The sequence below is a fragment of the Triticum urartu genome, chromosome 1A (assembly GCF_056163025.1).
Source record: "Triticum urartu cultivar PI428250 chromosome 1A, HENAU_Tu73, whole genome shotgun sequence".
NCBI lineage: Eukaryota > Viridiplantae > Streptophyta > Magnoliopsida > Poales > Poaceae > Triticum > Triticum urartu.
The window spans coordinates 27324958-27337977 of record NC_141873.1 but is presented as its reverse complement, the minus strand read 5'-3'; the positions used below and the strand labels follow the sequence as shown (position 1 = coordinate 27337977).

Sequence of the window (13020 nt, the reverse complement as noted above, 5' to 3'; positions counted from 1 at the left end):
AGAACAACGATGATGCTGAGGCCAACTTGCTCAAATCATTGATAATAATCAAAACAAAGATAAAATACTCTTTCCTTACAACTTTGAGTGAGTGTTATTGTCTTGTGCATATTCGGTTTCCCTTATTACTCGAGCGAGGTTATAGTAATGTAATTGATGAGTTATGCATACGTGCGCAGCTTCAACTATATTCTCCTGGATATTAAGCTTGAGCAGGGACTAGTAACCGTCTTAGACTCGAGACCAAAATCTCCCGAGACCTATGCGGACATGACCAAAATGCTCGAGAAGTAAGTTCAATCGATCATCATCGCACCATATCAGCAACTTTTTGTTCATTTCCTGATATCAAGTAATTGTTTTCTTTGTCTCGCAGGGTTTGGAAAGTATTCACCGCACAAGCTCTGAGACTGCCGGGGGAGCTGCGATGGACATACCCAAAAGTAAGTAGTACTAGCTAGCTAGTTCCGCGCATCTCGATCCCATTGATTCTAGCTACTTTCATCAATGCCATTTATAATGCTTCATTATCAGCTTGATTGACCTCTATTTCTCGTAAAGTGCTTGTGGCACGAACAAAGGAATGATTACTGTGGATACTATGTGTGCGAGTTCATCTACAACGCGACTTGTAAAGATAAGCGGGGCTACTCTAAAAGACAATTTGATGTGCGTAAGCAATAATATTCACAATTTCATTTTATTACAACATCATTTCTGTTGAGTTTCATTCATATATATGTATTAACCCCCTTCTTCAAATTAGACGTGGGAGATGCGGAATGAACTCCTACCAGAAGATCACATGAAAGCAATTCAAGAGGAATTAGCAGGATTCTTTCTTGACCACGTCATCAATAAAGCCGGAGAATACCATGTGGAACTTTATTTCAGATGCTAGGGGATTGTAACAGATCTTACATATTGTATATGTATGTAGCCAGTAGCGTCAGATAGATAATACGAAAACTTGTTGTTCGACCAATCTCTCAGAGAAGGAGAGGTCGATCACTTCTCTCGGTATGCATGACGAACTTCTGTACTTAATGGTTTCCTTCATTTTCTTACTAGCTAGCGTGTCGAGGGCCTCTCTATAAGTATAGTACGTAGCGTCAACCAAGCACGGAGATAAGAGAGGACACTTATCTCTATTAATTAATTAGCCACCTAACACAATATATGAAACACCTTAATTAACCATACAAAACCCCCAAATCCACCCCCCCTTTCAGAAAAAAAACAAAAACCCTAGCCCCTGAACAGCTGACGCGTGGATGCCTATTGGTCCCGGTTGGTGCCACCAATCGGGACTAAAGGCCCTCCTGCCTGGGCTCGCCACTATGGCCACGTGGAGACCCATCTGTCCGTTTCGTATAAGAACCAGTACTAAAGGCTAAGGGCATTAGTAATGACCCTTTAGTCCCGGTTCCGCAACTGGGATAGATGAGCCTTATGAACCGGGACAAATAGCCCTTTTTCTAGTAATGCAACCACCTTGCTCCTTATAAGGCTGTTATTTTTTTAATAAAAGGTGAATTTTATTGACTCAAAATGAAGCATCAAGAAGATACATACCACAATGAACACACATCCGCCTCTGTATAGTTAGGATGCACACAACCAATATCAACTCACATACACGAAAACATGCCAACAACTAGCAAAGTAATATAAGACCAAAGCTATGTGTACGCGAGGAAAAAAGAAAAATCCCTAAAGTGATCAAATCTGTGATCGGCAACCTACAATAATGACCATATCCGCACCAATAATCTCATGACACCACATAGACAACGAGATTCTTCAACAGCAGCATCACGTGCAAGGCGCTGCTTCGGTGACGCAGCATCACGCGGCCACAAGAGGCACCTCGCTGACGACTTGGAGTAGCCCCAGGGCCGACGAGGAATGCCGCTAGAACCGTACATGGAGCTCCCGATCTGAGCGCGCCGCCGCGAGACGAGATGCAGCTCCGATTCCCAGCAGCCAATGGCCTCCGAATCCGTCGCATCTCCGCATCACAAGACGCTCGCTGGAGAGCAGTCCATATCCATCACCACAAGATCCATCACCAGGAGCAGCCTTGTGGACCAGCCAGCGCCCCTCCAGATCTGCATCGTGCCCGCAGCATACCAAGAGCCCTCCAGGCCGTATCCGTTGGAGAGCAGCATGCCCTCCCACCGCCGCCGCATACGCCGGCGGCAACGGCAGCAAGAAGCGGCGAGAAGAAGGGCTCCTGGAGAAAGGGATTTGGGCGCCCCGGTGCCGCCCGTTGGGCGCGACATGGGAGCGAGGGCTCTGTCCCTTTTTCCTTTATAGAGCTGTTATGGCTAGTTTTTTCCTAAATCTTAGCCGACTAAACTTTAACAATGTCGTATCTAGTGTGTCTGACCTAAGTACGCATGGGAAGGCCAGACATGTAAAAACAATACCTGCCATACTCCGGTCAAGCATTGGCCCCCGCCACTTGCAGGATGGGTGGCGCTTTCTGTATCGGTTTACTTTAGTCTCAAAAATTGAGTTTATAAAGTTTCATGTAGTCTCAAAACAATGTTGCCAAATTCAAAAAAATGTTCACAATTTTTTAAATTCTGGATTTCCAAAATTATGTCCAAATTAAAAAAAATCAATTATTACATAATGCAACAAGCGAATAAATGATTAAAAAAATTAACCTGAAAAGGCAAGACTGAAAATAAAAAACAAAAAGATAATCCTATAATCTTCCGAAACCGGCATGCGGGTGTGTGTTTGGTCGCAACCTAGACCTACACGTAGACCAGGCTCTGCCCTTATTGGGCTGGTCTCGCCAATGTGCGTGCACGCCTTAGTGGGCTGGCTGATTAGAGCGATTTTAGGAAGGTTCTATAGAAAGTTAGCGACCTGCTTTACATTCTGCTGTGCGAGATTATCTTTTTCTGTGTTTTCTGTATCGGTTTTTTTTCTTTGTTTTCTCTTTGTGTTTTATTTTGTTGGTTTTCTTTTAGGTTTCCAATCCGTCATTTATTTATGTTTAGTTTCAAATTTGTTTGTTCTTTCATTTATTTTCAGATGCTTTGCCAAATGTTTCGAAATATATGTTGAACATTTTCCTTATGTTGGTTGAACTTTTTTCAGATACACATTGATCATTTTTGCGAAATGTGCATTGAATATTCTATGAATGTATGGCTGAATATTATTTTAAAAATATTTAATTCTTTTTCATAAATACCATGAACAATTTTTTAAACATACAAACTTTTGTGAAGTGTTAGAATTTTTTTAAATGTCAGAAAATCTTTTTTGAATGATATGAACAATTTTTAAAATTATGCGTACATTGTTTTACATTGAGTAAACATTATTTAAAGATGTTTTGAGCATATTTATTGAAACACTTGGACATGTTTTAAAAAATTCATAAACATTTGGTACAGCATTTTACAAAAATTGCATAGACAGTTTTTTTACCTTGAAGGCAATTCATTGACCACTAGGCGGGCACGAACGCTTGTAGCGAGCAGCAGCGCCCTGACGCACCGAAGTAGGAGCCGTAGGGGTGGCCAAAGATGATGCACGAGGCACCAGACGAGGATGAGGTACCAGAGGGGTGGCGTTCTTGATCTTCTTCTTTGCTGCTTCCTCGGCGATCACCGACGCGTCTATCGTTAGTTTCCCAGCGGGCCATTGATCTCTACTTCAAGATTCGTGCTCCTTGTTCTTTTTTCTCTGTTGTGTCTGTTGTCATTTTTTGGGCCAAATAGTCTGACAAACCACTATTTTGGGTCAGTCGATATTTTATTGGGCTGAAGCCCATTTTGTATTGCCTGCATAAAAGACCGATGATGCTAGTTCTTTTCCTGTTTCTACGCATTTTCTGTTTTTCTTTTTTACTTTTTAGCTACTTTACATGGGTATTTTTGGGGCGTTGGATGAGCGTAAAATGTATAGATGCAATTACTATAGAACAAGTGTACAAATTGTACTAAAGTGTTAAAATTGCACTACTATATGTTTATTTCATATACATATTAAAAATTTGCTAAGTTGTGTGCAAGTTTTAAAAATTGTTTCTCTCATATATTTTTCCTTCTTAAAGGTGATACCAATATCACTAATTCGATCTACCTTTCATTTCTTAGTTTTGTTTCCTTTTCTTTCTTCTTTAAGTGTAATATGAATGTCACTAATTCATTCCTTCTTACAAAACTTCTTTATCCCGAAGTACCACTATTATATGATTATTCTTGCATACGATGAAAAACATAATTTGTGTGTTAATTGTGTGCCAATTTCCATTGTTTGCCTAATATTATTTTCATTTTCATCCTTCTTAAAAGGTAATAGAAATGTCATTAACTCATTCTTCATTAGAAAACTTTATCATTTTGATATTTAATTTGTGTTTCATTTTCTTTCTTCTTAAAGGATAATACCAATGCTACTAATTAATTATCTCTTAGAAAACTTCATAATTTTGATTTTATTTATTTTTTGTTTCATTTTCTTTCTCTTTAAAGGGTAATACCAATGCCACTAAATCATTCTTCCTAAGAAAAATTCATTATTTTGGTTCCATTTTAGTTTTTGTTTCATTTTATTTTTCTTTAACGGGTAATACCAATGCCAAAAATTCATTCTTTCTTACAAAGTTACATTATTTTAATTTAATTTTACTTTTTGTTTCATCTTATTTCTTTTAAGGGTAATACGAATGCCCTAAATTCATTATTCTTTAGAAACTTTATTATTTTTATTTTAGTTTAGTATTTGTCGCGGGTGTGGAAACCCTGTAGACGGCCCATATTTTCAATTAAATGATAGCCGGACCAAGCTAGCACCAAAATTTGCCTAAAAAAGATAACACCAAAATAAATTGTGGGGTAGTTATGGGCACGACTACGTATCGCTTCAAGCGAGGCGGAAAGAAATCTCTCCTGTGCAGCGCCGTGTCCATGGCCAGGCAGGCCATAATGAGTTTGCAAAAATTGTACTACTTGTTTCCTTCAAATAACACGCGTGTGTCGCAATAGCCGGAGCTATCGCCCTCGACGGTGGCGGCGTGAGACCGAATCCTGCCCGTGCAAGCGCCTTATCTTTTTTGCATTTTTGTTAAGTACAAATGTAATTAAATCTTTCATTGTTTTGCTAGTTCGGGAAAAATTGTTAATGATATATTTCAAAAATATTTAAAATTCCTTGATATATATGAAAAATAAAAAATGTATACAAAAAATGTAGTCATCAAACACAAAAAATTGAAAAATAATTAATCATATATTTCGAATATGTTAGACATGTAAAAAGAATGTTCCAGGTGTATATGAAAACTGTGGAACGTGAATTAAAAAATTAAACGTCAAACAATTTTTTTAAGTGATCATGTATAAAAAAAATTAATCATACATTTCAAAAATGTTATATTTGTATGAAAAACATTATATCGCTCATAGTGAGTGATACATCTGCTCCCTCAAGTAGCGCCCGTGGGTGGGCCAGCCATCAATGGGTCGCTCGCTTCCTTATTGTCTCTCGAAGGATCACTCACTTTCTATAGCTTGTCTCAAAAAAAAAAACTCACTTTCTATAGCGCCCGTATGGTTTCCCGAAACACTTTCTATGGCGTCTTTCATTGTCAAAAACTTGAATTTTAAGAAAATTAAATATTCTCTTTTTTCATAAATTTCAAAAATTGTTCGCAGAATCAAGAAAATTTTCATCAATTACAAAAAAGGAAAAAATGACAAAATTGACCTTAGGACGAAAAGAATTCAGAAACTGAACTACTTTCAGAAAAAATACGCTCAGCTGACCCTTTTGTGTGGCGCTCGATAGCAAGGTGCCACACTACAATGGATTCGGTTGTATGCTTTCCCTCAATTATCATACAACATCTAAAATGCGGCTTGCTTCCCCTTTCATGTCTTAACGTATTTACCTTGTAATAAAAGATTGCTTTCACAAAGTCCATGACTTGTTGAATGCTCATGGTTGGAAGTGAGGATATTGAGTTGAAAGCCTGTAAGCAATGAACTCGGACGTGAGTTCTCTGTGTTTTTGGGGACACAACCTTGCCATCCACCTTCTTGCCTCGCCACATGTGACTTGGTACACAACTCACTGTATGCCAAGTGGACCCTCCTTTCCATGGTCTTGCACGCGCAATCCATGAACACCGATCCTCCTCACATGCAACCGTGTAACGCACATTAACGTCCGAGTGAACCACCTTGTGTGGACGATAATGCGTAACCGAGTAGTCATTGAGCCACATCTTCAATTCCAAGAAGGTCCCAAACTTAGACCCGGGAGAAATACCATTTGTGCCGTGTTTCAAATCCCGGTGAGAAGTTGGCCTAACTCTAGGAAATATACCTTTGCCACCGTCTACCACGGCTTCATCCGCGAACTAACTGAAGGAAATATGCCCTAGAGGCAATAATAAAGTTATTATTTATTTCCTCATATCATGATAAATGTTTATTATTCATGCTAGAATTGTATTAACCGGAAACATAATGCATGTGTGAATATATAGACAAACATAGTGTCACTAGTATGCATCTACTTGACTAGCTCGTTGATCAAAGATGGTTGAGTTTCCTAGCCAAAGACATGAGTTGTCATTTGATTAACGGGATCACATCATTAGGAGAATGATGTGATTGACATGACCCATTCCGTTATCTTAGCACTTGATCGTTTAGTTTACTGCTATTGCTTTCTTCATGACTTATACATGTTCCTATGACTATGAGATTATGCAACTCTCGATTACCGGAAGAACATTTTGTGTGCTACCAAATGTCAGAACGTAACTAGGTGATTATAAAGGTGCTCTACAGGTGTCTCCGATGGTGTTCGTTGAGTTGGCATAGATCGAGAATAAGATTTGTCACTCCGATTGTCCGAGAGGTATCTCTGAGCCCTCTCGGCAATGCACATCACTATAAGCCTTGCAAGTAATGTGACTAATGAGTTAGTTGCAGGATGATGCATTGCGAAACGAGTAAAGAGACTTGCCGGTAACAAGATTGAACTAGGTATTGAGATACCGACGATCGAATCTCGGGCAAGTAACAAACCGATGACACTACAAGAAATATGTCAACTAGTGACCTTCTGTCAGTGACCCTGAAAGAATTGGTCAAAAGCTGTTCCGACCATTGCGACCATTTTGGTCAGAAAGGTCGTAATTTCCTTACACGAAATGGTCATAAAGCAGACAACACTAGTCCGCTGCCTTATTTCTTGCTGATCATGACCAATATAGATGGTCATAACCTTGTAAATTGTGGTGGATTGATATGACTTGGCGCCACCTCATCAGTTTTGCCTATTTGTCATGTCCATGTGTCAATTTTTGCCATAGGTTGTGAAGCAACCTATATTTCTGCCATTCCCAAAATTCGCAAAAAAATCTCATGAATTCTTTGAGTCGTATATTCATCAAATATGTAAAAATCCTTCCTTGCCTAGTTCAAAACTAATTCAACAATATTCATTTTCCTATTTTGTTCACAACATCACTTTATGAAGGAAGTGCTATTTATATATTCTTGATTGCCCTCAGAATTTTTGGGCACTCTTTCCTATCCAAATCATTACCGCATGACAAAATTCAGCTCCATTTGCCTAGCAAATCTTCCTCGGCAAATTTCCAAAGTTTTTGTCCACCTAGAAGTATTGTGAAGGAAGTACCTTTTTTATATATCGAAATGACATTAAATTTATGCAATTCCTTCATATGCCCAAATTATCACCCTCCTCCAAATTGCAGCTCAGTCAAATCATCTATGTGAGCCCAGGTTCAATTTATATTTTATGGCCAAATTGGCATGTTGCAAAGCAAGTGTTATCTAGACCCCTCCTATTACCCTCAAACTTTTTGGGCACTCTTCCATACCCAAATCATTGCCACATGATAATATTCAGCTAAATTTTCCTAGGAAATCTTTCTCAGGAAATTTCCAAAGTTTCTACCTCGAGAGAAGCTTTGTGAAGTAAGTACTATCTAGCCTTACCCAAATGATCTGAAAATTTACCAGCACATGACCATACCTATGTAACTTACCTACACCAATTTTGAGCTCATTTCATTCATCCAATCTCTCTCACAAGTTTTCCCAAGTTTCTGTCCATACAAGAGCATTGTGAAGGAAGTACTACTTTGGCATGTCCAAATGGTATCAATTTTCTACAATGCTTTCCTATGCCCAAATAACCATCCTCCACCAAATTTCAGCTCAATCCATTCATTATTTTGAGCCCAGCTTCAACATTCATAATTTTGTCTGGCGTGGTACTTGGCAAAGCAAGTACCACCTAGGATCCTCCTTTTGAGCTAAAAATTTGTTAAGACATTCTCCTTAGTAGATGATCATCCTCAGCCAGAACTCACGCCCATTGGCCATGTGCATTTCCCATACCGCTAATCAAACACTTGACTGCTAATGCATCTTTGAGCATAGGTCAGTCTCCTCATGAGATTCTTCTGTTGTAATTTTCTTCCTAGCACCTACCTGGGGAGTGCCCAACCCACTAGACATGCCTAGGCCTCCCAGAACGCATGTCAACGCCAAGGTCACGCGGTGACCACACGACGGGCATGCGAGTTTACGCGCTTTGGAGTTGGGGCCCTGGGCCACATCCAAACCTCGACGTATCGCCACCAAACCATGTATTTATGATTAAATATATACTTATGTAACTAGAACTGATTTTTGGGAAAAATAAAGAGCAAACAATAAGGTAGATGCAGTTTAAAATTGACCCGCTTCCTACTGAATCGGCAGAAATTTGTCTTTTTCACAAGTGGTGGATCAAAACTTTTGACACCAAACCATTTTGTCAATTATGCATTAAATATGGCCTAATATTTTATAAAAATGATTTGGTCCAATTTTGCAATAAATATATGGTAGCTCCTTCACAAAAAAACTCATTTTGGGCATTCAAAAAATGGAAAATGAATTTTCCGTGCAAAGAAAATGAAAACTCCCTTAGGCAACATTGTTTGCAATTCCAAGATGCACCCTTGTGCACAATATGAGATCATTTGAACAAACTATGCCATGAATGTGGCCATAAGTTTGATCATTTGGCTCGAAAGCCCCGAATCTTCACGCATGATAACTCATTTTTGAGAATACTTTTTAAAAATAATTGTCCTATTACAAGTTTATTATTTTACCTGGAAACTTGGTCACATATAATGACACAATGCGAAGGTTTCCATTTTTTTGATTTTTCTAAAAAAATTTATGCCCGTTTCGAAATGCGATGAAAACGGCGGGTTTAACCGTTCCTAGCTAGTGGTTGAATCTTGGAAAACTTTTGATGTTTCTCTGATTAAATAGATACTTATGTATCTAGAAATGATTTTTTGAAAAAATAAAGAGTAACCTATGAGGCAGATGCAGTTCAAATTTAACCCGCTTCCTACTAAATCAGCGGGAATTTGTCTTTTTCACTAGAGGTGGATTAAGGCTTTGGACACCCAACAATTTGGTCAATTGTGAATCAAATATGGCCTAGTATTTTGGAAAATTGATTTGGTCCAATTTTGCAACAAATATATGGTAGGTCCTTCACAAAAAAAACTCAATTCAGGCACTCGGAAAATGGAAAATGAATTTTCCGTGCAAAGAAAATAAAAAGTCCCTCGGGCAACATTGTTTGGAATTCCAATACGCACCCTTGTACACAATATGAGATCATTTGAACAAACTATGCCATGAATGTGGCCATAAGATTGATCATTTGGCTTGAAAGCCATGAATCTCCACGCATGATAGCTCATTTTTTAGAACACTTTTTAAAAATAATTGCCGTATTACAAGTTTGTTATTTTCCTGGAAACTTGGTCACATATAATGACACAATGCGAAGGTTTCCCAATTTTTATTTTTTATTTTTTAAGCCTGTTTCGAAATGCGATGAAAACGGCGGTTTGACCGTTCCTAACTAGTGGTTGAATCTTGGAAAACTTTTAATATTTCTCTGATTAAATACATACTTATGTATCTAGAAATGATTTTTTTGAAAAAAATAAAGAGCAAACTATGAGGCAGCTGCAGTTCAAATTTGACCCGCTTCCTACTGAATCGGCGGGAATTTGTCTTTTTCACCAGAGGTGGATCAAGGCTTTTGACACCCAAACATTTGGTCAATTGTGATTCAAATATGGCCTGGTATTTTACAAAATTGATTTGGTCCAATTTTGCAACAAATATATGGTAGGTCCTTCACAAAAAGAACTCAATTCGGGCACTCGGAAAATGGAAAATGAATTTTCCGTGCAAAGAAAATAAAAAGTCCCTTAGGCAACATTGTTTGGAATTCCAATATGCACCCTTGTGCAAAATATGAGATCATTTGAACAAACTATGCCATGAATGTGGCCATAAGATTGATCATTTGGCTTGAAAGCCATGAATCTCCACGCATGATAGCTCATTTCTGAGAACACTTTTTAAAAATAATTGCCGTATTACAAGTTTGTTATTTTTCCTGGTAACTTGGTCACATATAATGACACAATGCGAAGGCTTCCCAATTTTTTGATTTTTTTTGAATTTTTTATGCCTGTTTCAAAATGCGGTCAAAACGGCGGGCTTGACCGTTCCTAGCTAGTGGTTGAATCTTGGAATTTTTTTGGCGTTTCTCTGATTAAATAGATACTTTTGTACCTAGTAATGATTTTTGGAAAAAATAAATAGCAAACTATGAGGCAGCCGCAGTTCAAATTTGACCCGCTTTCTATTAAATCGGCAGAAATTTGTCTTTTTCACAAGAGGTGGATCAAAACTTTTGACACCCAACCATTTGGTAAATTGTGCATTAAATATGGCCTAGTATTTTAGAAAAATGATTTGGTCTAATTTTGCAACAATTATTTGGGAGGTCCTTCACAAAAAAACCTCCTTTTGGGCACTCGAAAAATGGCAAATGGTTTTTTCGTCCAAAGAAAATGAAAACTTCCTTAGGCAACATTGTTTGCCTTTTCAATATGCACCCTTTTGCACAATATGAGATCATTTGAACAAACTATGCCATGAATGTGGCCTTAAATTGATCATTTGGCTTGAAAGCCATTGATCTCCACACTTGATAGCTCGTTTCTAAGAACACTTTTTAAAAATAATTGACGTATTACAAGTTTGTTATTTTTCCTGGGAACTTGGCCACATATAACGACACAATGCGAAGGTTTCCCAATTTTTTGATTTTTTTGAATTTTTATGCCGGTTTCAAAATGCGGTCAAAACGGCGGGAATAACTGTTCCTAGCTAGTGGTTGAATCTTAGAATTTTTTGGTTTTTCTCTAATTTAATAGATACTTATGTACCTAGAAACGATTTTTGGAAAAAATAAAGAGCAAACTACAAGGCAGCTACAGTTCAAATTTGACCCGCTTCCAACTGAATCGGCGAAAATTTGTTTTTTTCACGAGAGGTGGATCAAAACATTTTACACCCAACTATTTGGTCAATTGTGAATTAAATATGACCTAGTATTTTAGAAAAATGATTTGATCCAATTTTGCAACAAATATATTATAGGTCCTTCACAAAAAAACTTATTTCGAGCACTCGAAAAATACAAAATTGATTTTTAGTTAACTACGACCAATTTTGTAGTTAACCATGACCAATTTAGATGGTCATCACATCGTATGCGTGTACTGCATTTTGACTGGTCCATGGGCGTTTCACGCGGATCGTGGATGGAACACCGTTGGATTTTTGCGGATCTAACGGCTGTCCTCACCCCAAGCCCGCCTAAGCTGAAACCCTAGTCCTCGTGGACATTTTTCATTCACCCCCCGCCTCCTTTCTTTCTCCCCTCGCTCTCCTCTCCTCCTCCCCTCCCCGCTCCCTCCCATGGCAAACCCCGTCGCCTCCCCTCTCCTCCTTCCCTCCTGCGTGCGTCGGCCACCTCCCTCCGGCGGAGCTCGACCCCCACCCCCAAGCGCCGCTGCTCCACCCTCTCCCACGCCCCTCGATCCCATATCCCCATCTCCAAGTCACCCTCTCCCTTCCTCAGATCTCGATCCACCGCCGCCCACCATCGACGACCCTCACCGTAGACGAGATCGAGCTCCTCCCTCCCTCCCGTTCACTCCTAGCCTTATCCACTCTGAGCCAACCAACCACTCCGTCCTTGGGATTTTGTCGCGCAACGCCTCGTTTCGCCGGCCCGGCGACCATAGGAAGGTAGTCCACGGCCAGGATGGCGGCGTGCCCCGCCACGAGCACGTACGCGCACGACACTCCGCGCCTCCCCTCCCTCTACCGCGGTTCCTAACATATTGGTCCTCTCCTCTCCTTGGGTGACATGCAGGGCTCACGTGGGAGCAGCGCACGGCGGAGGCCTCTGGAGGAGAAGCGGGAGTAGCCCGACCGTCCTCGCGCGCCCGACCCATGGCAGGAGCACCACGGCGCGCGCCTCGGAGCTACAACATCTCCTTCAGCGACTTCGTCTTCGGCATCCTGCCGGCCACGCTCGTCGGCGTCGGCATCCTGGCGACTTCCTGTAATCCAGTTCGGCCATGCGTGCTGGGAACTTTACTGCCTCGAGCACGGTATCCTGGTTCGTCATACCCCATCTCATCCCATCTCTCGCCCCTTTCGATGTCAGATCTTCTCTAGTCTGGAATATTTAGGCTGTAATTGATGCGCAATTTGAACCGTGATCGGATTACTGGATTACCTTCCCATGTAGGTCTAATTGTTTTCCCCCCGGGAATGCGGCAATTAGTGTTCGATCTGTGCGACCCTTCTGAATTTATCAGGAACATGAACTGTTCGTAGTTCCTAATTTAAGCATGTGATCTGTGATGTCTAGCCATTTCGATTTGTAGTTTAGATCTAATAAGCAATTGTAGTACGAGGATCGTGCTTTTCATGAGACATGGGTGCACTATTGTACTAGTATAGTTGCCACTTGTGTGAAATCTCAGATCTAGTTAGGCCATTATCATGCTTTACATAGTCATTTAGTGGTCCAATGTTACATTGCATCTACGGACTTGCA

At 39.9% G+C, this 13020-nt stretch overlaps 2 protein-coding genes across 2 annotated transcripts in view; both read left to right on the top strand.

Moving 5' to 3' along the window:
• Positions 1-270: 270 nt before the first annotated feature.
• LOC147988682 (uncharacterized) lies at positions 271-12635 on the top strand. Its single transcript, XM_087542674.1, has 5 exons — positions 271-290; positions 377-443; positions 562-631; positions 11783-12193; positions 12325-12635. Exons 1-5 carry the CDS (start codon positions 271-273, stop codon positions 12633-12635), a joined length of 879 nt encoding a protein of 292 aa, XP_087398800.1.
• Positions 12636-12731: 96 nt separating this feature from the next.
• Positions 12732-13020, top strand: part of LOC147988681 (uncharacterized) — a 28850-nt gene continuing 28561 nt past the window's right edge. Inside the window, exon 1 of the mRNA XM_087542670.1 lies at positions 12732-12789. Coding sequence (XP_087398796.1) covers positions 12732-12789 — 58 coding nt within the window. The remainder of the gene's footprint in view (positions 12790-13020) is intronic.